At 47.7% G+C, this 27,070-nt stretch overlaps 1 protein-coding gene across 2 annotated transcripts in view; it reads right to left on the reverse strand.

The window, feature by feature from the left end:
* Positions 1 to 11,902, reverse strand: part of DUSP29 (dual specificity phosphatase 29) — a 34,742-nt gene extending 22,840 nt beyond the window's left edge. The window contains exons 1-2 of one of the 2 annotated variants that reach the window (XM_082722590.1): positions 11,849 to 11,902; positions 88 to 315 (exon numbers count right to left, since the gene is read on the reverse strand). In XM_082722590.1, the coding sequence (XP_082578716.1) occupies positions 88 to 287 (200 nt within the window). In that variant the 5' untranslated portion in view covers positions 288 to 315; positions 11,849 to 11,902. Of the gene's footprint in view, positions 1 to 87; positions 316 to 3,832; positions 3,977 to 11,848 lie in introns of those variants that run through there. The other variant, XM_082722589.1, reaches the window with a different exon arrangement.
* Positions 11,903 to 27,070: the final 15,168 nt, after the last annotated feature.

Raw genomic sequence — 27,070 nt, forward strand, 5'->3', positions numbered from 1 at the left:
AAGAGCAAGTGAAGGGTGTGACCTTGGGCGGGGCTGGCTCCCTTCTCCTGGGTGAGGTCGGAGGTGGGGCTTGACCCTGACACTTACTCGTCACCGATGTAGAGCTGGGGCCAGACCTCGTTGACGTGGGTGTACTGAGGACTGCCCTTCCAGAAGAGACGCTCCAGCTCGAAGGCACCTGGGGTGCAGTACTCCTCCTCTTCCATATCCCCCTCCCCCTTGGGCAGCAGCCTCTTGGCAGATGGGTAAGCATTTTGGAGGCTTGTCTTTGGTTCTCGGGATGTCATTTTGGAGCCACAGGATTTTCTTTCTTTCCTGCAAATGGTCATGAGAGAGGGTCAGGATTTGGGTTAACAGGGGACAGAGGTAGGGAATGGTCTTTACAAAAACAGGTAGGGATAAGCTGACCTTAAGGTGCAGCAGGCATTTCCCATGCCTGCTTAGCTCCCACTTACTCTTCCCAGGCTGCAGGGGTAACTAAGGAGGGCCATGATGGCAGGTAAGCAACATGTCACTGACATTCCAGTCTCCTTCAGTGCAAGAGGGCTGGCGGCCCTCTGACATGGGCCAAGGGAGGTTTGCAGCAGACCTAAGACAGACTTCAAGCCTCAGAAATCCCTATAGGCTGCTGGTCCTTTGCTTCTTTTCTTTTAGCTTTTAGCCCTGTTTTGGTGCCTAATTTTTCCCTTATCTGATTGGAATCTGCTGGCTCTGGCCATGGGTTCCTGCCATGCCAGGCGTGTGATTCTCCACACCTACAGGGAGCTGTCGGCCAGTGGAAAGGGCACACCTGGAAATCAAGAGCCTGTTTGATCTGAGCAGCCATGCACATTCTGGGAGCTTCAGGAGCCCTGGCGTGGAAGGAGGCTTGGCTGCCTGAGGTTTTTTCGATGTGTTAGGACAGTTGAAGGCAATGTTGGTGGCTCTCCCGCTAGGTGGTTGGCAGTTGTGCTAACTGGGGTCAGAAGAGATGTTCTAAGCTGGAAAGCTGTGCTTGCAGATTGAAATGCATATTTGGAGAGCTTGTCAGGCTATGCAACTGGAATGTGGAAGAAGAGTTTCCATTGTCCCCAAGGAAAGGAATTCGCTGTGGAATTGGGCAATATTTGTTCCCTGAGCTGAGTGACTGATGCATCTTGACTCAGAGATGCCCGCGGGGAAGCTAGGCTCTGAGACTGGCGGGGAGGAGAAAAGGGCAGCAAGACTGAGAAACATGGAGTTGAGTGATGGGGAGGGAGTGTTACTTATTTAACAAATACTTATCTGGTACTTACTTTGTGCCAGACACTGTTCCAAGTGCTTTACAATTATTAACTCATTTAATCTTCTTAACAACCCTCTGAAGTAGGCATTATTATTATTATCTCTATTTTGCAGACAAGGAGAATTGTAAATTGAGGATGTCTGTAACACAGGGTCTCAGTCTTCTGAGAAAGAAATAGTTGCTGGGGGGAGGGGTGTGGCGAGGATGCAGTGTGAAGCAGGGCAGGCCAGGGATTTGAAGAATGCAAGTAAATTTGCTAGCCTGGGGCGCCTGGGTGGCTCAGTCAGTGAAACCTCTAGACTCTTGGTTTTTGCTCAGGTCTCAGGGTTGTGGGATCGAGCCCTACACTGGGCACCACACGCAGCATGGAGTCTGCTGGGGACTCTCTCCCTCTGCCCCTGCCCCCACACACTTGCACACTGTTTCTCTCTCTCTCAAATAAATATCTTAAAAAAATAAAGTTTGCTAGCTCCAAAGACCAGTAGGATCATTTCAAAGGACTTAGAACACAGCTCAGAGAGGTTCCCACTAGTCAAAAGGTGACAATTTGAACATGAATAATAAAAATAACTGCAATGGACTGAAACACACCAAACATTTAAATTATAACGATACTTGAAGCATTATTCGGTGTTGGAAGACATAGGGGAACTGCTCATTATTTTGAAGACAGGTAAGTAAAGGGAAAGAACCTAGTTTGTTGTTCCTTTCTGATACAAACTGTACTACTGGGTGGATGAGGGAAGTTTGCTCTTATAGCAGTATTCCAGATAATAAAGAAGAAAGACAACCCCATTTTACAACATGTAAATACAAGACTATTAGATATAGGCATTTAGTTCTGTCTGTTCACCACACAAGAAGAGAGACTCAGACGTTGCGGACCTTCTGTGGGGGGAACACACCATCGCCATGAGAGTCTCGCCAAAGGAAAACCTGAATCTTAGCAGAGCCCTCAGAGTCTAGACCTAACAACCAATTTGCAGGAAATTCCAAGGACAGCTAAATTATACCATAGGCCCCTACCTTTTAGAAACACATATCAAAATATTCACAGATGAAATGATATCATGTCTGGGATTTGTTACAAAAATATTCTTAGGGAAAATGTAACAGTATATGGTGTATGGAGTGGGGAGTAGAGGTGGTAGTAGGTAAGAGGCAGGACTGGACATGGATGGTGGTGGTTGGGGTTGGATGATGGTTGTAAAGTAGCTACTGTTTCTCTTTGTGTGTCTGATATTTTTCATTTAAAAATGTGAAGAAAAAGAAAGGGCTAAAACTGCTCTGAGGAATGGGATTCTCCCAAGTTCACAGCAGACAAATTAAAGGATCACTAGCTAGCTGTGTGTCTTTGGGGGTCATGGGAAGCCAGGATCTGTGACTTCTCCTACAACAGCCTGATTTGGGCGTGGTGGCAGCGGAGGTGACCCTTTGCCGGATTCTCTCAAAGTGTGATCTAAAGACTACCTCTGTTTTTTTGACTGTTTCCTTTGCTATGCAGAAGCTTTTGATTTTGATGAAGTCCCAAAAGTTTATTTTTGCTTTTGTTTCCTTTGCCTTTGGAGACATAAAAAAAATAAAAAATAAAAAAATAAAGACTACCTCTGTCTGAATCATCTGGCACTTGCTAGAAATACAGATCCCTGGGTTACATCCTGGCCTGGGGCTAGGGGCCCAGGGGTATGCATGTTAACACGCTCCCAAATGAGTCTGATGGTCACTGAAGATTGATAGTGATTGCCCAAGAGTGTGGCTAAAGAGGCAAGGAGCTGGGGAGTCAACAGAAGGATAGAGAGGGATAAAGGTGTCCAGTCTCCTTCCTAACTTCTCACTGAAGGAGGGGCCCTATCTCCAGCCCAGAATAAGGTGCAGGACTGGTGGAGGAGAGAAGAGCCAGACGATGGCTGCTTGGTGTTTATTTCTTGAGCCCGAGGGTCTGACAGGTAGTGAAAGGATGGAATGAGTGAACGGATGGCTGGCTGGGGAGGAGGGTGAATAAGACCTGTGCTCACAAGGACTCAGCCAGAGCAGATGAGGCAGGACTGAGTCTTTCGGCTAATGGAGGAGGGGCGAATGTGAGCCATGGGCACCAGGCAGGACGGATAGTCTCCTGTGGTTGCTCAGGCCCAAACTCTGCTGTGGGGCCTGCCTGCTGGTGTTTCCAGTCACAAAGGGAGGAGTTGTTTCCAGGGATGGCCAGAAACTTCTGTTACAGAAACCAGCCCAAACAACCCTGTCTGCCACTAAAGGAGGCTTTCGAGGGGTGATTTGAGGGAGATGCTGGAACAAACTGCATGCTGGAAGCCGTGCCTGCCTCCTCTGATCACAGAAGCTGATCTCACCCTTGCTGAGGCCGTTCCTCCACCATTACACTGGGGAAGGAGCCGTCCCCATCCCCATCTCCGTGCTGAAAGCCTCGGCTGGATTTCCAGACAGAAGAGGAAGTGGTGCGGTCTACTCAGAGCAGCTTGGCACACAGAAGGAGCTCTGGGATCTATTATCCTCCAGGGTGCAGATTTGATGGGGGGAGAGAACAAAGCACAGAACAGTCCAGAAACCACAGACCTGTAATCTTTCCAAATCCTGAAGGCGGCCTGTGTGCATCCCTCTCTGCGTGGCTCCCAAATTTCTGAATCTCAGAGAGGCCGAGAGTGTCTGTTTCCCAGACCACAGCCAAAATGGAAGGGGAAGACAAATCTGTTCTGTTTGGTTTCCATAGATTCGACCCAGAGATTAACTGCCAAGGTCTCGATGACACACACAATATCAATCACAGGCTAAATGTCATAATGAGAGCTGGGCAGGTTGTCAAGAGAGGCCTCCAGGTTTCTGTTACAGCTTCATATTTAAAGGTTTGGTCCCAGGAAACCAAATACCAGCCTGAAGGCTACGTGGCCTGTGTCCTCCTCACAGGACAGCAAACTTGGGCTCCTTCCCGGAGGCGCCAGGCAGGTAACGTGGAGGGAAGCAGGTTGCCTATTTGAGAATAAAACAGACAAAACCCCCTAACTGTTGGCCTCAGGCAGGAGGCAACAGGGAGTGGCGGGGAGCAACTCTTCCCCTGATGGGCACAGCAGCTTGCCCTTCCCTGTGGGAATGCGAGCCCAGATTGTCTGATATTTTTATGAGAAGTCAGAAAGCCAGAGTTTTGTGAGAAATCTGCTGCTGTTCACATATAGGCAGCTGAAGGAGATGCTCTCCTTGCCCTGTTCCATTTCCTCAGCTCAGACGGCTGCCATGTAAGTGGGCAGTCCCCTCACACTACACAAAAGGCTTCCTCCCTCAAGCCCCTGACTCTCCCTGCTGGAGGGTATTTTCTGGTCTTTGTGCTGGTTAGGCCTAAAATAGGAGGAGTTACCCTCAAAAGTTACTGTTCTTGAGGGACAGGTGTTGGTAAATAGGTACCCCCAGATTCCTCCCCGTTCAGTGGGACCTCGGTGGGAAGTCTGTTCTTCACAGTGTCCTGGAGAGGTAACCTGCTAACACTCGTCCTGTCTGGGCTCTCTTCCCTCCCAGACTCACCTCACGCTGCTCCCCACTCATACAGCGTCTCCACATAAACAACTTGAACCCAAGCCCTGGTCTCAGGGTCAGCTCTCAAGGGAACCTAAGCTAAGACACTTTACTGCTCATTTTAAAACATTTGAAGATACTGAGATCACAGAGAATTCAGAGGCCAAGTGATACTTGACCACGAAGGCCTAGAGTGGCATTTCCCTCTGTGGAACAGTGGCCTTGACTTTGAGATGCTGTTTCCAGGAATAATTCACATAGGGACCCCTTGTTAAATCTGACTCCATTTCATAATTTTTTTTTAAAGATTTTATTTGTTTATTTGACAAACAGAGATCACAAGTAGGCAGAGAGAGAGGAGGAAGCAGGCTCCCTGCAGAGCAGAGAGCCCGATGCGGGGCTCGATCCCAGGATCCTGGGATCATGACCTGAGTTGAAGGCAGAGGCTTTAACCCACTGAGCCGCCCAGGTGCCCCCATTTCATAATTTTTGATGGTACAGCTCACGTTTGATTAAAGGTGTCCCCTGTCCAATAAGGGAAGGCTTCGAATGAATTCAAAGCCATCATTTCGACACCGTGATTGGACTTTATGTAAAAACAAAACAAAATATCTTATTAGTTTTTTGGGTTTTGTTTTTGTTGTTGTTGTTTTTTAACTAGAAGAAAAATGTCAAAATGTCAGTGCTGTGAGCACATGGCAGGACTCTGGGAGGTTTTTTTTTTTTTTCCTCTTTTCTATTTTGGGATTCTTTAAATAAATAATCATATTTTATAATAAATCACCATGTCTATATTTTTAAACTGTGCTGACCAAACAGAACATCTGGGCAGGAAGCTGCCTGTGACTTCTCTAATTTTTGATTTCCACTTTCTCTTCCTTGCCCCCGGGACCTGCCACTTTCCTGGGGCCCCTCCACCTCCTGTCCCTCTCTCCTTACATCCATTGGCTCCAGGCCCTTGTCTGCTCTCACAGCCCCAGTGATCACTGAAGATGCTCAGGTCTGTACTTTGCATCCCCCTTGAGTGTCACCTTTTTCTTGATAAAATGGAGCTGTAGTCAGAAGGGTAAAGTCAGTTTTAAAAACAAGCAAACATGCACAGCTGGTTGAGTGCCTGACTCTTGGTACAGGTTCAGGTCATGATCTCAGGGTTGTGGAATCAAGCCCCGCATTAGGCTCCACGCTCAGCAAGGAGTCCGTTTGAGATTCTCTCTCCCTCTCCTGACCCTCCTGCACATGCGTGCATGGGCTCTTTCTCTCAAGTAAATAAATAAATAGATAAATTTTTTTTAAGATTTTATTTATTTGGCAGACAGAGATCACAAATAGGCAGAGAGGCAGGCAGAGAGGAGGAAGCAGGGTCCCCACCGAGCTGAGAGCCCAATGCAGGGCTTGATCCCAAGACCCTGGGATCATGGCCCGAGCTGAAGGCAGAGGCTTCAACCTACTGAGCCACCCAGGCACCCCTAGATAAATCTTCTTTTTTTAAATAAAAAAAAAAAAAACAAATTAACAAAAATCCAACCTGAACTCTTTCTAAGGTGGAAGATGGGAGCAGCCAGGTGGAGAGACATATTAGTTATTTCAGTGGGAAAACTAAATCTCTCAGTAGACCCTTGAACCTGCAAAGACTGGCCAGGAACGTGAGCAACACAACAGACCTCCTGCCTCCTGCTTGTCAAAAAAAATACCATTTGGGGACCCTTTGGATGAGGAAAAAATAAATCCTGAAGTATGACCGGGAGGTGGTGGCCGGAAACAGAGAGCTAAATTATTCTGAGCCTTCTAGAATATTCCCTGAAGGGGCGAAGGCCCCTGCTGGAGGGAAGGGAAGGAGGATGTGAGCCACAGAGTGTCCAGCGCACACCATTCTGCTGAGAACAGGGATTCCTGGTGCTGAACTGGGCAGTGTCCTAAAGCTAAGTCAGCCCTCTCTTTGTCATCCTAAACCTTGAAACCATTAGATGCAAGAGACAGCCATGCTGGTGGTGGTTTTGAGAAATCAAAGGGAAAGAGGCTTGAGCAGGTGGAGAGAAGAGACCACAGGTTTATGAAGCAGCATGTACAATACTCACTAAAATAGTCAACACTGGCTAGGTGCTTATTTTAGGATGATGGGATTATATGTCATTCTTCTTTTTAAGGCACAGTCTATTCTAAACTTTCTAGGTTGAACATGTATCACTTAAGTATATGAAAGGGGGAAAAAAGCCTATGAACGTTCTATTTTAGAACTGTTCTGGACAAAGTAGATGCTCCCCCTACACCTGTGGACTAAGGCACAGGAAGGTGACCTTCAGGACAAGCCCTGGCCAAGTGTTTCTTACATCTACCATGGCACCGAGTGCCCTCCCAGTAAGTGTGAGCTCCCCAAACAGAGCCATGCCCTCCTATAGGCTTCTGGTAGCAGAGCCAGGCCTAGGTCATGTCAGAAGGTCATTCTACGGACGCCTGAGTGGCTCAGTCAGTTAAATTGCCTTCAGCTCAGGTCATGATCCCATGGTCCTGGGATCGAGTCCCACATCAAGCTCCCTATTCAGCAGAGAACCTGCTTCTTCCTCTGCCTGCCTCTCCCCCTGCCTGTGCTCTCTGATAGATAGATAGACAGACAGACAGGTAGATGATAGATTGGAAAGAAAAGAAAAAGGAAGAGACATAAGAAAAGAAGGGGAAGGGAAAACTAAATAGGCACAGGGCCTTGGAAAAGGCCCATGTAAGTGTTGGGTTCTGAAGCTTTGGGGTAAATCCACCTCTAAAGGAAATTTCCTTCCCTTCTGACTGGAGACAGACCTCAGGTGAAGAGAGCAGCCCCCTTCCCCTGCCTGTGGTGTCCGAGCCAACATCCTCAACTTGCCTTCCGTGGTCTCGCTTTAGCCTCAGTCAGCCAACAACAAGGGTGTTCCGGCGGCCCACAAATGGGCATGAGGTGTGGCCTCATTTCCTTTTTTTTTTTTTTTTAAGATTTTATTTATTTATTTGAGAGAGAGACAGTGAGAGAGAACATGAGCGATGAGAAGGTCAGAGGGAGAAGCAGACTCCCCGTGATGCTGGGAGCCCGATGCGGGACTCGATCCCAGGACTCCAGGATCATGACCTGAGCCGAAGGCAAGTCGTCCAACCAACTGAGCCACCCAGGCGCCCCAGCCTTGTTTCCTATTTGACTTTGCCTCACAAGTTAGGCCTGGCCCTGCCCTCCACCCCCAGGCTTTCCTCACACATCCCTCTGTTAAGCACCAGGTGTGGACTGGGCCAGAGAGATCTCTGCCTTCTAGAAGTTTTTGGTCTAGGAGAGCAGTTTCTAAAGTAATCTTAAAACAACCTCCTCTCCCTTTGAGGTCATTCTGTCTCGTGGCGCGTTTACCTTCCTAGTGCATTGGGATCATGGGAGAAAGTTCATCTGTATTTAAATGTATGCACACCACACTTCCTCCCCGACACCACCCAAGTTGGGCTTGGAATGCGCCTTGAAGGAAGAAGGAGAGTAAAACTGTTACAGTGGTGGGATAAGTTACTCTGTTAGAGAGTAATACCTTCTGGGGTATGTGAAGGTCTAGAATTTGGCAGCAGCGAACGTACATAAATAAACATATTTTTAATTTACTTCAAGTCAGTGCTTGTCTTTATGCATCTTAAACCTATAAAAATGATCCCAACGAGGAAATAAAAGTTGTGGATTTTTAAAAAATTAAAACCTGGACGTGAAAGCCCAGGAAATTTTTGTTGCCTATAATTTAATTCCTAACGTATCTGACACAATCCAAGTTTAACAGATTTTTTTTCTTTTCGATTCTGGCAAGCATGTTAACAGGAGGCAATTATGTGAATTAATAGAAAATCCTTTGATTAAAAAAACAGAAAAGCCTTCATTTAAAGAGGTAATTTAATATTCCTTCTGTGATGGTGTTGATGTCATAACTTGTTTGATTAACTCTTCAAATGGTTTCAAAGCGCTTCAGGGTGGTAATTTATGAAGTCTTAATTGATTTCCCCAATCTTGGTGAGGCAGAGTTGAGCCTCCCGGAAACCATGAGGAGGCTGGAGGCCTGTACCCGGCTTCCTCCTCTCACACATGGGAGCGGGCTGGGGTGGACTCTACCTCTGTGGCCTGGACCCCAGTGAGGGAGAAAAGGCTCTGGCGCTGGGGGCAAGAGACCATGACCTCTGACCAGACCAACTGTGGTTCTTGAGTCCTAAGCAGCTGGGTTTTTCACTTCCTCTGTGGATGTGTGGAAATACTGCAGGAGATTTCACAGCTCATGAACTCAGTAATAGATGGCCTCTTACCCCACAACTTTCTAGAACTATCTCTCCCTGTGCGTCACCCCAGAACACAAGGCTTCCGTGAATGGGAGAAGACAAACTGGGGTAGATGGTGGAGGTGCAGCCCTCGCCATGGGTCTGCCACCGCTCCGTTTCCCTGTCTAGGCTTCTGTTACTCAGTAGGCCTGTCTCGGTATTGTACAGAGGCAGCCCTGGGCCATGCACTCACTTCTTGGAGCTGCCGCGAATGCTCACTGAGTAATCAAGGCCTGGCAGGACCCCAGGAAATAATCATACAGTTGTTGCCACTATTGTGTACCTGGGGATAATCTACTCTCCAATCTCTTAGACAGTGAACGCTGCCCCCACTTCACAGATGAGCAAAATGAGGGTCAGAGTTTAGGAACTCGGTACCAAGTGGTATGACTGGGGCTCTACCCACCAAGCACCCCCACCCGTGTCAACAGAAGGTCACTGTATTCTTGCTCACAAGGCTTACGCTCCCGAGGGCGGGCCTGGGCCTTCCATTTGTGTGCCTCCAACCCCAAGGTGCATCCCAGAGTGGTGTGTAGTCGTGCAAAGAGCTCTCGCTGGCCTGGACTTTGGCTTTCTCATCTGTAGAATGGGCTTAATATCCACTTCGCCGGTTGTTGAACTGAAAGAGATAAGTCCTTGGCACATCGACAGGGGCTCAGAAAACATTCCATGGAAGGGAATAAGGAAGCACTGGGGAGGCTGGACGGGGAATTCCCAACTGTGTCGGGAGCTAAGTTCTGAGCCAGGAGTAGGGAATAGTAGGTAGAGCGTTTGGCCAAGGCCAAGGGTTTCTGTAGGGTGTGGTGGGAATGGGGCATAAATAAGCCTGCACGTCTTCCTATGGGTAATGAGGCTCGTTTGCTCATGTGCTAAGTAGGAGCAAGGCTTCGGGGAGGAGAAAGGACTCTCTCCAGCCTGTTGACATCTGGTGGCCATGCCGGGCTACTGTGGGGCTTGGCCCTCTATTTACTGCAGAAATGGGGGGCCCAGACCATCAAGGGTCCCTGGGGGCAAAAATTCAAACACCGTCTGCTCTGGGGTCAGGCTGCGGAGGACAACAGGAGCAGTGACCCCGGCACCACTCCCTGGAGTGGCTCTTCCTTGGGGGCCGGGCCCAGGTTGGAGTTCGGCATCAAGGGAAGCAGGGGAGTGCGAGGTCATCCCCACTCTACCCCACAGGGGAGGAACCAGAGCACAGTGCCTGTGCCGTCAGACTCGAAGGTACACACTGCCGCTGTCTGGGCTGTGGGATGTGGACAGTCCACTCCAGTCCTTTGGATCTCTGCTTCCTCATCTGAAAATGGAGACGGGGAGGTCCCTCCCTCACAGGGCCGTTCTAACTCTGAGGAACAAATGAGTTCATGCTGAAAAGAAAAGCTTTTGGAACCGTGCCTGCCTGACCTGTTGCTAGTACCGGCAAACATTACAGAGCCAAGCCCCGCTGCGTGGAGGTCAGGCGGCCCCCTCCCCGAGTGAACTCAGCGGGGCCTCAGCAGGGTTAGGAGACACGCCTCAGTGCGCCTGCTCTGCTCCTCATCCCTTGTGGGGTAGACAAGAGCCACAGGAATGCTACCCTCAGACCCAGAGTCCCCTCCAACCCAGTGACACCCCAGGACTGACATGTTCCCAGGGAGGGCTTCCAGCTTACCAGATGGGGGTGAACCATGGCCCCCCTTGTCACCCTTAGCACAGATGAAGATCCCCCTATCTCCTCAGACCCTCTCCCACATCTCACCCCCTAAACTCAGGCCCAAGTCTCTTCTCTTGTACAGATCTCAGCTCGGAAGTCCTTCAAGCATTGTGTCTAAGTGTCATTGGTGGGGCCAAAGTGATTTTCTCATGAACAGAACAAAAGGGGGCCATCAGTGAAAGGTCAGGGCAACTGAACGAAGACCAAGTACCAGGGACACCCAGGGCCTGGGCCTGAATGAGGAGGCCCCTCCACACAGGCACCTCACGCCCCCTCCCTTCTTACTTGGGTGCTTTTTTCCCTTGGAATGTTTCAGCTTTCCTGAGCAGTCAGAGCCCCCCACTCCCCCACAGCTCTTGGGTTCCAGGCCCGTGAGGAGCCACCGGGCCACGGGACAAGAACACCAGGATCTACAGGGAGAGCCCTGGCCTGAGAGGCAGGACGGCTTCCCACGTTCTCACCGACACATGCTGCTGTTTTGGCAAGTGGCTCTGTCCCTTGGTGATCCAGTCCCCCCGTCTCTACCAGAGCCGTCATCCCCATCCTCATCCTCCCACCAGAACTGGGAAAAGCTTTGAAAATGGTCACTCCTTCCAAATGATGCTTAGTGTTATCCAGAACACAGAAAAATTCTCATCCTTGGAATTCTGAGTCCTACACTTGTAATGTGTGCTGCCCTACCCAAGATGTGAGTTCCTACAGTGTGTGTCTCTCCCCTCCTGCTGAGATCTCCTTCCCCTCTGCTGGCTGAATGGACGAATGTAGAACCTTGCTGGAAAATGACGTGTGACCCCGTGGATGCAGTGCCCCACAAGGGGCCGCTGAGCTCTGACCCACCCGATTATCCATTAGAAATGGTCACTGAACTGGAAACTCAGATTAGGAGAGAGGGAAGCTGAGAACATTCCAGGGATCCTCTAGAGCAAGATAGGGCAACAAGACGCCTGTCACACTAAAAAGATGTCAGCTGTTCCCTGCCACTCTAGAAACAGAGTCAAAAGGGGTCTTCTAGCCCCCACACCCAACCCCAAAGAACATGACGGGACGTGACAGGTGTCCGCGTCCCCGCCGAAAGGCCTTACCTGTGTGTGCTGGGGCCTGGCTGGGTCAGGAGGTGCTGGTCTGTGGGGCGTGTGGCAGCCGCACTCCCAGCCACCTCCACTGGCATCCAAGAACCTATTTTTAGGGTTAGATCTGCTGACGCTGACCTTGAGTGCTGCCCAGTCTGGGAAGAGACCCGTGGCATCTGCTTGCAAAGTGATGGGACAGTGTGACCTGAAACCCTCGACTTTGGGAGCCCTGTCCCTGGAGCCCACAGGCTCGTCCCTGGCCCAGTGACAGAGGAGGGACACATGGCCGCCCAGAGTGGACACAGGCAGGGGAATTTCCCAGCTTTGTCTTCTCGAGATGGATGAGGCCAGGTGTCCGTGGGGCCCTGCCCTGGGCTTTGTGCCAGAACAGCTGGAACAGCGGAGGTTTGCCAGCCAATGGAGAGCCTGTGGGAGGGTTGAGAGCACCCAGACTGGAGAAGGGCTGTCCACTCCAGTCTCTTCCCGGAGTTTAGGCAGCCAGGGGGAGTTGTGCAGAGGGAAAGGTTGCTGCAGTATGGGGGGCAATCCGTGAAACTCAGCAGACAGAGACTCTGTAAACCTGGGTTCCTTTACATTGTGTCATCTCATGTGAGACCTCCAGCAAGTGTCCAACCCTTCTGGGCTTGAGTGGGGAAAATAATCACAATGCTGTCCTCTTGTGATTAGGAGGGCTACATGAGATAAAGAAGGGAAAACACTTGGCTAACATTTAAAAATGATATGAGGAGGCTCCAAAATATTTCCAACTCAACAGTCACTCCCAAGTCTCTCTTCTTGGTGGTGCCTTCTCTTAATCTCCCACCTCTTTGGTTCTGGGCTTCTTTGCCCCAGGGGCTCCCTCCCATGCCCTGCTACTATGATCCCCCTTTTTAGTGCTGAGGGCCATAGTCCTGTCAAGGCTCCTCTAATCTATTAAAATCTTTCCTGGCCTTCCTACAGTTCCTTTCGATGAATGAGGTCCTAGTCACCCCTTTTAGGCTCTTACTCTAGTGTGTTAAGGATCAGGAGGAGGGTGAAGGGGTCACCAGTCTTCTTGTGTTGGGGTCATTAACTGTCCGCTGCAACTTTGTTCTCAGCAACCTCAAGATCTTCCTCACAATTTGCATGTTTACCTACTGCCAGTTTTATTTAGGGTGATTATTTCTACCAGTATTTTTCATTGTGAAACTGCCGAAAGACTTAGCTTTTATTGACTTCTTGGTGCGAAGAATAGTCCCAAGGCCAAGACTCGGGACCCGAGTGTATAACAAAGTCAAAACATCAGGGTCCAAATGTCTTCTCGGTGAAGAGCTGAAGCCAGAGCAGTGGGGTCATGGGCTCTTCTGAAAGTACCCCAGGAACTAAAGGAGTCAGAGATGCTGGAACAGTCAAGAGTTGGAGAATGACTTCTGTCTGGCTAGGAGTCCCAGCCCCTGCCCTAACCCCAGCCTGAGTCAAGGGTGAAGGAGGCAAAGGTGGCCTCTGTAGGTGTAGGTTCAGCAGCAGACAACAATCAAGTGTCCAAAGACACCTAAGATAGATAGATAACTGACTGATGAGAGTGGGAGGTAATATTTCACACGGTCTAGGAGGGATATTCAAGCGAATAAAGGCAAGAAAAGAATCAGGTGGGATGCTGGATTATCACCTGCATAGAGTAGACCCTACATGTAGTTGATTGGAATACTGATGACCCTCTCCCCTACACCTCGTATGCCCCCAGTCCTTCACATATTCAAGTAGGCCCAAAAGTGGGCACCAAGACTAGGCAAGGGTGGCAAATTGCATCAGTGATTATGAGGAATTGTAGGAAGTCCTGGGAAGATTTGATTAGAAAAGAGTGGTGGTGGCGTCAGGAGACATCTGGCCTATCTTCTAGCAGCTGAAGGGCTGACGTGTGGTGGGAACAATAACATTTTCTTCTCTTTTTAAGATTTATTTATTTGAGAGAGGGAGAGAGAGAGAGTGGGGTTGGGGAGAAGCAGAGTCTCCATTGAGCAGGGAGCCTGATGCGGGGCTTAATCCCAGGACCCTGAGATTATGACCTGAGCCAAAGGCAGAAGCTTGGGGCGCCTGGGTGGCTCAGTGGATTAAGCCGCTGCCTTCGGCTCAGGCCATGATCTCAGGGTCCTGGGATCGAGCCCCGCATCGGGCTCTCTGCTCAGCAGGGAGCCTGCTTCCCCCTCTGTCTCTGCCTGCCTCTCTACCTACTTGTGATCTCTCTCTCTGTCAAATAAAATAAATAAAATCTTTAAAAAAAAAAAATAAAAAAAAAAAAGGCAGAAGCTTAACCCACTGAGCCACCCAGGTGCCCTCATTTAAAAAAAAAAAAAAAAGATTTTATTTGAGAGAGAGACAGCATGAGCACGAATAGGGGGAGGAGCAGAGGCAGAGGGAGAAGAAAGGAGAAAGAATCTCTAGCAGACTCCACAATGAGTGCAGAGCCCAGGGCTCAATCTCAGGACCCTGAGATCATGACCTGAGCCGAAATCAGGAGTCAGAGGCTTAACCGAATGAGCACCCAGGCACCCCTACAATATCCTTTCTGCGCAACTCTAAGGGCAGAAGTCGGGCACTGGGTAGTTCTCCCAAGTGTTTTTATGTGGACTCAGCAAACACACCATTCTGCTGGGATGGAAGCAAGCCAGGTAACTATCGGCTGGACCTGGTGATGTCTCCACTGGCTCCAACTGCCAGGGCTAGTCCCCCAGGATTCTGTGCAACAGCAAGTTGCAACGGCAAGGTAAGCAGAGTATGATCTGTAGAAACAGCTGTTATGTTCCTTGCAGCTTCTTGGAATTTACATTTGACACAGGTTTCTCCCTACCACCACTTCTCTGACCCATGTTCTTTTCATTAACAAACTTCTCTTCCCCAGAAGCTCCCATACTTTCAGATACAGGTAAACACTGCTCTTTGCCCCAACTTCTCTGGATCAGAATCCCACCTGGGTCCAGTGACAAGGTGTGACTCCCCAAGTCAAAGATTTCCACGCCCCAATCCCTGGAACCTATGAATATGTTCACGTTACAAGGCAGAAGGGAGTTAAAGTTGCAGATGAAATGAAGGTTGCTAATCACTGATCATAAACTAGGGAGGGTGTTCTGGATCATTCAGGTGCGTCCCATGTTATCACAAAGGTTTTTAGAAGTGGAAAGAGAGGCAGCAGGGGAGACCCGCATAGTGCAGTGTGTGAAGGGTTCAACTCCCCATTCTGGTTTTGAAGATGGAGCCACAGCCAAGTAGGAAAATGCAAGGAAACTGATTCTCCCCCAGAACCTGCAGAAGGAAGGCTGTTCTGCCAACACCTTGACTTTAGCCCAGTGAGGCCCACGTTACGTTTCTGATACAGAACCGAAAGGTAATACATGTGTTATTTTAAGCCGCTAAGTTTGAGGGAATTTGTTACAGCAGCAATAGGAAATCGATACATGAGATTTGACTCATTAAAGGGCTTTCCTGAGTCCAAAAGACCCAGAGGCTCCTAGTGCTCTTTGGATGCCTGAGTTTATGCAGCCGCTAAACCCAGCTTGAGCCCAGGGAAGAGGGCTCCCACACAGAGAGGGCGGAGGGCGCCTCTCCATAGCAGATGTGTGTAGTCTGATGACTGTAAATCCTCTGCTCTTCCAGAGGTCTCTCTTCTTTCATATTAAACAAAGCAAACAATCCACCCAATGTCCTTGTGTATGGCAGAGAGGACCAGAGTGCAAAGCAGGAGACAGCTCCATAGACTTCTGTCCGCGTCCCTGCCCTGTCCACAGGCTCCTTTATGTAGGTGCCACCACAGATTTCCTTCTTGTCCATTCTTGGTCCCTCACCTACCCCTCTTGAGCTGCATGTTCAAGAGGCTCCAGATTTCTCTTCCCTTCCGACTGTGCAGAGTGGGTGCTCCTTCTCTGTCTCAACCACCCATGCAGGCTGGGCCTGGGGCCTCCCTCTCTCACTGAAAAGCCTCCCCAAGACATTTTTCCTGGCTGTGTCATTGATCCAAAGGGGGAATATTTTTGACTCTCCTAGACAGTAATATCCATAGATCCTGGAACAGGAGACCCTGCCCTGAGCTTGTTTTTTAGAGGTTTCTGCATATCACAAACGTATAATCATAGAGACACTGCTACATACCTGTTAGAATGGCTAAAGACAAACAGAAAACAATACCAAATTCTGGTAAGAATGTTGGCAGGTGCTGGAACTGTTGTGTGTCTTGGTCACGGTGATGGTTATACAACTAAATACCCTTGTCCGTGAAACTAGGAGGAGTGAATTTTGCTCTATGTAAATTTTTTTTCTTAGGGTTTTTGTTTATTTGTTTTTGTGGGGTTTTTTTTTTAAGATTTTGTTTATTTATTTGACAGAGAGAGATCACAAGCAGGCAGAGAGGCAGGCAGATGGAGAGGGGGAAGCAGGCTCCCTGCTGAGCAGAGAGCCTGATGAGGGGCTCCATCCCAGGACCCTGAGATCATGACCTGAGCCAAAGGCAGAGGATTAACCCACTTGCTATATGTGAATTTAGAAATAAAATGGATACATGGTTGCCTGGGAGGTTCAGTCTGTTGATCATCTTCCTTCAGCTTAGGTAGTGATCTTGGGTCCTGGGATAGAGCCAGAGTCAGGCTCCTGCCTCAGGGAGTCAGCCTCCCTCCTCTTCCTCTGCCCCTCCTTGCTCCCCACTCATGTGCGTACATTCTCTCTCTGTCTCTGTCTCTCTCTCAAATAAATAAATAAAATCTTTAAAAAAGTGAAAGGAAACATGGGTGCTTCTTCCACTCGGGATCTGGCTTTCAGCACTGGCCGAGTGTTATGTGAAGCTCTAGTCCCTTTTGTGATTAACACCCTTCTTGCTCTGGGTCCTCAGAACAAAAGGTAACTGAGTCTGAATTCCATACATGTTGGGTTGTGTTGCTGCTCACCTTGGAGTATAGACAGGATCTGAGCCGCGGTGAGAGAGAAGATGGCTTAGTCTGCTTACCCAATGGTCCACCCAGTACAAAAAGCCAGTGGTGGTGAGTGCCCGTGGTGTCTCTGTGCTCTGCTTCCGGGTTCTGGAGGGCATCCAGCATCAGTGTGATATTCACAACTGTTTCCCAGCAGCTAAAGAAGAGGCTGGTGTATTAAGCACTTCTGAGTATTCTTTTAGGTATACGTAGGTAGGTCTGGATGTAAGAAGTGTGAAACATAATGCTAATTCTTTACATCAACTACTAGAATTATCAAGGATTTTCTTTTATTTTTTTAATGATTTTATCTCTAACAATAGTTTGGAAGACCTTTCAAAGAAGTCAGTGAAGACTTTCAGGTTCATTTAGATGATTTTGATTTAAAACCTTGATATTTGGTAATTATGTATTCCCTTTTATTTTTAATAGAAACTTTGAATGTTTCAGAAAAAGAACTCTTGGAGAACTTTAGTTTAGAACTCTTGAAGCAACTTTAGTTTGTTATTGTTTTCACTTACTTTACATTTTGATAAAAATATTTGCATTTGTTCACTTTGAATTTGATCACATTTTATTTTTGATCTTTCAGATCGGCATAGCCCAACAGAAATATAATGCAAGCCATATTATGCAATTCAAAATTTCCTAGTATACACATTAAAGAGTAAAAAGAAACAGGTGAACTTAATTTTAATAAAATATTTTCTTTAAGTGACTATACCCCACATATTATCATTTCAACACATAAACAATATGAGAAATCATTGAGATATTTGACATTCTTTTTTCCATACAGAGTCTTCGAAATCTGCATTTAATGTTGACAGCCCACCTCGATTTGGACTGGCCGTATTTTGAGTGCTCGCTAGCCCCATGGAGCTGATGGCTTGCAAGCCAGACAGCCAGGTCTAGATCCCTGAGGATGTAGGGGTGGGAATATGGAATGGGGACTTACATTTGTCCTTCTGCCCTGGCCTGGCCTACCTCCTTCCCATTAGATGACCACAGACCTTCCTCCTCTGAGCATGAGCTGTCCCCAGTTCTTGAAGCCTGTGTGTGGTGTGGGTGCCCTAGAGGTCTCTGTGGCTTGCCCAGAGTTTGCTGGCAGCTGGCTGTGCTACATGTGTTATGAAGCTGTCACTTATGACTCTGATAGCCAACTGATTCGAGGATGTTGTGTTTGGAGAGAAGGTGTAAGGGTCGAGGATGTTTCTCTGAAATCAACACCTCTGTTTATCTCCCTGGCTATCAAAACACTGGGAGGGCCGGCTGCCAGCCTCCTGCTGGGGGGCTCTGGAGTCCTTAAGAACCCAGGGCAAGGGCTGTGGGCAGTCATTCCCCAAACTCCTACCTTTCCCAGGAGGCTAAATGCCATTTGAGCCCTGCTCGAGTCTGTCAGTGACCTTGGCAAATAGGTCTCTATTAGTACCTCTGTCTTCATGTCAGGACTGTTCATTTCACAGATAGATGGCAGTTTCCTCTTCATGGCCTGTAAGTGCATCAAAGTGACATTGATGAGGCTTGACAGTATAGTTACTCATGTGTGGGAGGCAGGAGAGCAGAAGAGGGAAGGGCATGTGCTTCCAAAACAAAAGGACTTGGGTTCAAATCTTGCCCCTGCCACTTAGCACTGAGTTGGTACAAAGCCCCTGACTTCTCTGAGCCTGTGCGCTGGAAATCATAACAGGACCTTACCTATAGGGTTATTGTACAGATTAAATAAGGTAATGCACGTAAATCTGTTGGCTTGGAAGAAGCAACCAGTACATACTAGTCATGGCTATTCATTTTCTTCTTCTCCTTCAATTCTGGTTAATTGTACTAGTGCTCACTGGACAGATGAAGACGTCCTTAAAAGGATTAAATTAACAAACTGTTGGGAGCCAAAATCTTCCTGTGGATTTAGTAGAGATTGACTGCCATGACACCCTACTCTGCATCCAGACTTGGTTCTAGAAGCAGGTGGCAGAACAGGGAGGCTGGAAATCGGGCCCTGCCTGGGGTGAATTCAGAGCTCCCAGTGAAAAATGGCAGCTCAGCGAGTGAGGGCTGTGATGGGGTGCACAAGGGCCAAAGCTGCCCAGAAGAGCCGGGAGACTCAGTAAAAACGCTCAGAGAGGACCCACTGTGCCACTGGGGAAAGAAGGCTAGATGGCAGTTCATGTGATCATATGCTGGTCATCCGTGAACCTCGCAGGCACTCAATAAATACTTGTTGCCCTGAGAGTTATATTACCTCATACTGTCATGGACAGTCTTGTTCAATGACAGGCATTAGCCAGCCCATAATAGTTTAGTCATGACAGGTCCCTTGAGCTAATCCCATCGGCCGGAGTGAGCTCAGTTTTAAGGAAAGGCTTGACTTTGACACCTTGTGTACCCGGATCAGTTGGGGGTCCAACAAAGGACAGAATTCATCAGGGACGGTTTACATGAAGAGATGTAGGTGACGGGATCACATGCCAAGTCTGAGCAGGGTTAAGGGACCAAATGAGTGAAGCTGAAGCACCTTGGAAGCCCCAGAACACAGAGGAGTTCAACCTGGCGGATGAGGACAGCCCTCTCAGGAACAAGAGAGCAGGGAGGTGGAAGGAATCTGGGTCCATCCATGACCTTTTGAGGCCAAGTCCCCTTGCCTTTCTGGACTGCCCGCCTGCCTCTGGACAACGATGTGAGAGAGAAATAAACAGCCGTCTACTGAAGCTATCGCATCTGGGAGTGTGTGTGGCTGTAACCTTACCTTAATGCATTCAAAGGCTGGTGTGGTTGCCCTAAGGGAGTGAGGGAGTGAGGGTTAGCAGATGAGAGCCCCTCTGAACGAGGGCCTGGCAGCCATGTTTACGTAAAGGAGCTTGGATTTTGTTCTGGCAAGGATGCTTTTGTGATCTAATTTGCATTTTTCAGAACATTTTGACTGGTATGTGGGGAATGGAATGGAACAAAACGTGAACTAGTGAGGGGGCTCTTCTGGTTGTTCAGGCACGAGATGCCCATGGTTTGTTCAAAGATGGCGGGGGCGGTGTGTGCGGTGTGTGAGAAAGGAGTCAGACTCTGGATGTGGTTTTTTTTGTTGTTGTTTTTTTTTTTTAAAGATTTTTAATTTATTTATTTGACAGAGATCACACGTAGGCAGAGAGGCAGACGGGGAGGGAGGAAGCAGGCTCCCCACTGAGCAGAGAGCCCGATGCAGGCCCTGATCCCAGGACCCTGGGATCATGACCTGAGCTGAAGGCAGAGGCTTTAACCCGCCGAGCCACCCAGGCACTCCTCTGGATGTGTTTTGATGGCAGATGATAAAGGATCACCTCCTAACCTTGACTTTAAGGGATTTGTGTGTTCAAGAATAAATGAATTATATAACGTGTTTAACACACGCCCTAGCATGTAACTAGTATTGTTGTTGTTTCTATAACGGCTTTCTGACCCTGAAGATGTCACTTATCCCAGCACAAGGTGCTGCTAGATTGAGCAAGGAAAAAAGTTCATGTTTTACTAGCAACTGACTCCTTTGATGTCTGTGCACATGGTCTCAGACTGTCCCTGAGGTCATCTTGAGGAGAAGGCACAGCCCCGACCCAGAGAGAGCCTTGTCACCACAGCGAGTCTGAAAATTCACTCGCTCTGCCCATCCCCATACAGCAGCTACTGTGTGCTAGGCAGTGTTCTAGAAACTGAGGGAAAAGTGACAACAAGGTATATTATGTCCCTGCCCTCCTGTTCCTGTTCTTCTTTTCGCTGGGAGGAATAAGGAAAGTGAGGCACCTTTATTTTTTATTAGCTCATCTAATCTCCCCCACAGGCCCTACTATGGAATTCAGGACACTTCATTTACTAAATAATGATATCTCAAGACTCTTCCCAGTTAAAAGCTCAAGCCTGCAAAATTCTCTCTTCCTCAACATGGATTATGGCTGTACCTCAGGGTTTTCCCCAAGAGGCAAGGTGAGGGAGGGGTCTGGTTGGCGTGGAGCTCCTTGAGCCTGGCTGCTGCTGATGTTACACAAAATGATTTCCTTCCAGATGCCTAAGTGAGTAAGAGTAAATCGCTCCACTTTTTATTTTGTCCCTGAGACACTGTCTTACACCATAGAGGTCACCATCTGTAGGTCTCTTCACCAGCTTGCCTTCCTCAGCCTTCTTTAACCATCCACTTGCTTCCTTTCTTACCAGAACATCCTCTGGGCCTCCTCCTTTGGGATTTGGCCTTCCTTTTCCATTTCCCTGGGGCCCTACTGACAAAACGACTTCCAGGTAGGGTTGACTGATGTACAAGTAAATTTTTGACATAAATATGTTCTCTGCAATATTTAGGACATATTTACACTAAAGAATTGTTGGTTATCTGAAATTCAAATCTAACTGGTGTCCTATATTTTCTCTGGTACTTCTACTTCTAGGGAACTTGGCTATGGCAGATAGCAATGAAAAACACAGCCCTATAATTTTCAAAATATTATGCCCCAAATAAGGCTTAGCTCCTGCTGGCCTCTTGTCTGGGCAGACTTACAGTGGCTTCAGAAAGAAAGCTTCCCTCTACCTCCTCCCTGGCATAAGCTGTTCCTTGTCCCTTAGAGGAATTCATTGTGTGTGAAGTATGTGTGTATGAGAACGGAGGGCAGAGGGATGGTGAAGGAGCCATCTTTCTACCCCCTGACCCCCAATCTCACCAGGCAGGCCTCTCTGGGATGTAGGTAGCCCCATTCTGCTGGCAAAGTGGTTGCTTACCTAGGATTTTTATGAGGGCATTTTTATTGAGCTATAATTGAAAAGAAGCAAAATTCCAAGACACTCCAGGTTTTTCTCATAAGCCTCCTTCAGAAATGTGTGTGTGCGCACGCGTGTGCTTGTGTGTATGTGTGTGTTTGCATTACTCATAGATGATGGCCGGACCACATCAGAGTTTTTGTTGAAAAAAATGAGGACGTGTGCGTGTGTGTGTGTGTGTGTGTGTGTGTGACATTTAATCTTTCTCTCTTTTTCTCTAAATTAAGGATCAGAATAAAGATGAGCTGGGAGTCCGGAGAGCCGGTAAAACCCTTTTCATTAAGCAAATATTCTACTGTTTGGAGAATTGGGGTTTTATGTAAGAGGGCTGCGCTTGTCATTACAGCCTAATATGCTAATGTAAGTTTACAACTGTACTTAAGAAACCTGTAATAGAATGCAGAACCTGTTATGTAGGTAAACATGCCAGGCTAAAGTTTTTAAATCATACACATTTATTTTAAAGAATGCAAAAGTAAATCCAGATGATGGCGTTCTAGAAACAGGCTGGGTGTGACTACCACATTGTGCCCCATTGCTGTTCTGAGAAGCTGCAGGAAAAGACTCTGTGTCTCTCAGGGTCTGTGTAACCAGCCCTCTCATCCTCCCTGTTCAGGAAGGACGGAGACACAGATCTTCTTTCCCAGCTTCCCTGGAAGAAAAGAAACTCAAGCTTTTGTTGAGCATCTACTATGTACTAGGTGCTGGTTTTCATGCTCACACAGACCTGTGTGATGCTGTTATCCACCCCATTTTCAAACTTGAGAAATGTGAGGTTCAGAGGAGTCTGCTACCTGCTCAGGCTTGGGATGGAGTCTGAGGGAAAACCCAAGTCTGAGTATATCCAACGTTCCCATCCTTCCCGTCACTCCCTTTCTGCCCCAGGCAGCTCAGCATGGTGGTAGGAGTCATATATGTCACAGTCTCTGAGGCTAGACACATGGCTGCTTCTCAGGAGGGACAAAGCTAGATTGGGAGTGAGGTAGGTCAGGCCGGGCACCTCTGTGCGGTGGTCCTTTCTGGGACAGTCCTGAATCCACTGACCCATTGTCTTGTCCAAAGGATTCATTCTTGCCCGGCCATGCCTGTGACCTGATTAAAGTTCATGAAGTGAACAGATGAGATTCTTTCAGACCAAAAGACAGATTCAGAATCAAGTGACCTCAGAGATTCATTGAAAGAACACACTTGAAAACAAGGATCTCCTGGAGAATGGGAATGTCCCCTAGCCTACACCATGACTCTGGTGACCAGATAAACACAGGGCCTCACCAAGTGGAGGCTCGGCCTCATCTCCTGGCTCTGGCTTTCGGTGGCCTTGGCTTTGCCTCCCTTGGCTTCTGATATTCTTGCCTCTACCAGTTGACTCCCTCTGCTTCTCTACTGCCTTATGAGACTCCACTGCCTTATGGCTCCTGCTTCCTGGCTTCCCTCAGGGTAGCTCCTCACCCATCCTGGTACCGCCCTCCACTCAAACTCTCCAAAAGAGAGGACCTCGTTGGGTCAGCAGTTTTGTTCAGAAAAGAGCACCCATCAGGGGCAGCCTCCCACATTAGACCACCCCAAGGACCTCTGGCTCCTTGTGGGTCAGGAGATTTAACGGTTAAGGCCAAGTTTGGCTGCAAGTAACAGAGACTTGGAAAATAGTGGCTTTAACAGGATAAACATTTCTTTCTTTCGTAGAGGAAATATGGAGGCAGAGGCGATCCATGACTAGCCAAGACTTTTCCCACGTCAGGCAGCACGGTGAAGAAGAGAAATCAAAAGGCACTCCCCTTCCTCCTTCAAAGAGACTTACTGGGAGTTCCACACATTAATTCCACTTATGTCTTATTGGCCAGGATGTAGTCACATGGCCACACTTACTAGCAAGAGAGGATGGGAGATGTTCTATGTTAGCTGGGTACATTGCCAGCCAGCTCATAACTGAGGTTCTTTACCAAAAGGGGAGGCTTTTGGGAACAACTAGAAGTCGATGCCCTGGTGCCCATCCTGATGCAACCATCTGTGGCTAGGACAGCAGAGCCATACGGTAGAGACCGTGTAATAATCAGAAATATGTGAGCAAGGAATGCATACCAGTTCTGGTCTGAAGGGGGCCTTGTCTGGATAGTACAGAGGGCATATCTTTATCTCTGATGTGTGCTCTAAAAGGAACTAGAAGCATCCCCTTGTCTCTCCCTTAGGTTTCCCCCTTAGTAGTCCTTTAGTTCATCATTCCAGTAAAACCAGTGCCTTCCTCAGCACCCCTTTTAAAACTTGCCCATGATCCTTGGAAAATCAACCCGTACTCAATTATTTGTGAATTTTCTCAGGTCAACTTAAGCCATAACCTTCATCCCCAGTGACTGCCGAAGTCAGCATGGCCCTAGCAGTCAGCAGCGCTGAGCCGGAGTCCTGGGAGGCTTGATACCTCATCTTTTGAGGTCCCAGTTGTGGGTCCCAGGAGCCCCATTTTAGGCCTAGAGGGTTTAGGAGGCAAAGCCTGAACACATGTACAGGGGTGTGAAAAGGGAAGGGTTTTGAGGGAGTGAGGACAAAGGGATGATGGGCTGATGAAAGGCTCTGAAGTGGCAGCTGGGGTATAGGCAATCTCAGAGGTGGGAAGTTATAGCCGCTCCCCAGGAGAGAGGACCAGGCTAACCAGCCATCAAATGGCTCAGGAAGCAAGGATAAGGATATTAATGCAAAAATCTGGGGGACAAGCTGGAAAGAGCAGAGTGAGCTGAGGAAAGTAAGAGTGCTGGGAGCTGGCAGGATGACAGTACCTGAGTAGGTATTTATTTCCCTTTGAGTTTCCCTCAAACCAGTTTTTCCCAAGGCCCCAGTGGCTGCAGACCCCATACTGTATGCTGCCCTCCCCACCCCCTGTAAGGGAGGAAATGGAGGTGGCAGCTGTCAAGACCAGGCTGGGAGCTGGCCAGCAGATCCACAGAGGTCCCTGGTGGCCAGGAAGTCTTGGGCTGCTCAGCGGGAGTCTGTTGGCTTGGAAGGTCAACTGGTTGGAGCTTAGAACAGAAAGAGGTGTGGTGGGGAGAGCTCCCTTTCTGGCAGCCTCTCCACCCTGCCCACCTCAGGGCTTTTGCCACCAGTAACCCCCTGGAGCCCCCAACTATCTTCCAATCTTGAGTGGGACTCTGAGCAGATATAAGCCAGGGCCTGTTGTCCTCCATGTTCCTCTGTTGCTGTGGGAGCACGCCTTCCTGCACTCTGCCGCCAGTGGAGTGGATGGATGTGGCTGCTCTGTCCTTCCCTCATATGCCCATTCCTCCAGAGGCTAATTTGGTTTTTAAAAACCAGGGCTCTCGGTCAGAGCTGGCTCGCTGCTATGCTGGTTATGGATTCTTATGTAATAAAGAACCCCAAAATGTAGTCCTTTTATTACATTATTTTATGGGTCCTTATGGCTTAGATGGACTATTCTTCTGTTCCATGTGGCACTGATGGAGGTCAATCAATGGTATTTAGCCACCAGACATGTTTGTCTGGAGAGTTCGCGATGGATTCATTGAAATATCTAGTGCTTTGGAGGGGAGGCTGAAAAGCTAGACTCAGTTGACCAGTTTGTGGACTCATGGCCTCTCTAGCATGGTGGTCTGAGGGCAGTAGGACTTCGTGTATGGTGGTTCAGGGCTCCCAGAGTGTTCCCAAAACCCAGGCAGAAGTTAGAAGGCATCTTCTGACCCAGCTTCAGAAGTCTCAGAATGCCACTTCTGCTCCAAATTCTACTGGCAAGCAAGTCACTAAGGCCAACCCAAAATGAAGAAGTTTCAGGAAGTGTATTATGATTCTACCACAGCTGGCTAAGCGACCTTGAGAAAGCTTACTTGAACTCTTTGAGCCTCAGTTTCACAACCATAAGATGGAAATAAGACAACAATATCGACTTCTTAGGGCCTATGGGAATTAAGTAATTACACATGTCTCATCAACAACTGGTGTATAAAAGCCTATTCATGATCATCAATATCTGCAATTTCCTCTTCTTCTTGGGCACTCTGATGGACTACATTTCCCAGCCTCCCCTGCAGATGGATGTGACCATGTGACTGAGTTCTGCCCAGGGAACTAGAGGGGATATGATATGTCTGGCTTCTGCACCCTCCATGCTTGCTTCCCCTAACCTCCATGCCCCCACCAACCTGTGTTGTAAGGGAGAAATAAACTTGGCTTGTCAGAGCCATGAACCTACCCTGACTAGTGCACAAATATATAATAAACTCTCAGTTAAAGTTAGAGGCTCTCTGGCCTAACCTCTCTACACTTGTGTTGTCATCGATAAAATGAGGGTGCTATTATCAACTTATTCCATAGGATTGTGAAGATGTGATGAAATAATATGTAGTTTGACTTAATGTCTTAGATTCTCTTTGATCACAGTTATTTAATCTAAACACAATGTACTATAAACCAGGTCATCATCACATTTTTCTTAAAACAAAATTACCTATAATAAAGCCTCTTGAAGGTTTTAAAAGAATAACATGTGAATTTGCGGTATTATAGGCCAGAAACCAATGAAAATAGTATCATCTAAATTCAGAATATTTCCTAAAATCCATTTGATATGGATTTCAAAACTTAAATATATAGAATAGGATGTTTCTAATTTTAGAAGATAGTCCATTTATTTTTGATTTTTTAAATTAGGAAATATTTTAGGAAGAGTACCTAGGGGCTCGGTCACTTGAGCGTCCAACTCTTGATTTCAGCTCAGATCATGATCTCAGGGTTATAAGATCAAGCCCTGTGGCAGGCTCTGTGGGGGATCTACTAGATTCCCTCAGTGGGGAATCTACTAGAGATTCTCCCTCTCCCTCTGTTCCTCTGCCCTTTTTCACACTCCCTTTCTCTCAAATAAATAAATCTAAAAAAAAAAAAAAGAAAAGAAAAGAAAAGATGTAACAAGCACCTGTATTCCCACAACTCAGTACGGTCAAATCTTAACATTTTGCTATATTTGATTTGGTTTTTTTCCTCAAGAAATAAAACAGGGTGGGGGGTAGTTTCTAAAACACTTAGCATAATGCTTGGCATTTTCAAGGCAGTCTGTAATTATCAGCAAGTGTTTTTTAACATTTTATTTTGAAATAATTTTACATTTACAGAGTTATAACACTAACAGAGACATTTCTTGTATACCCACCACCCAGCTGCCTCTAACATTAGCCTCTTACATAACTATAGCGTATATATATCAAAGAGATCAAAACTGGTGTCACACTATTAACCAAACCACAAGCTTTTTTTTTTTTTTTTTTTTCCCAGATTTCACCAGTTTTCCTATTTCTATCCTTCTTCTGTTTCAGAATCTAATCTAAAATACGATGTCGGATTTAGGTCAGTTAATTTTTATTTATTTATTTTTAAAGATTTTATTATTTTTTTATTTGACAGACAGAGATCACAAGTAGGCAAAGAGGCAGGCAGAGAGAGAAGAGGAGGAAGCAGGCTCCCTGCTGAGCAGAGAGCTTGATGCGGGGCTCGATCCCAGGACCCTGGGATCATGACCTGAGCTGAAGGCAGAGGCTTT

This window comes from Mustela nivalis, assembly GCF_964662115.1.
Source record: "Mustela nivalis genome assembly, chromosome: 2".
Lineage (NCBI taxonomy): Eukaryota > Metazoa > Chordata > Mammalia > Carnivora > Mustelidae > Mustela > Mustela nivalis.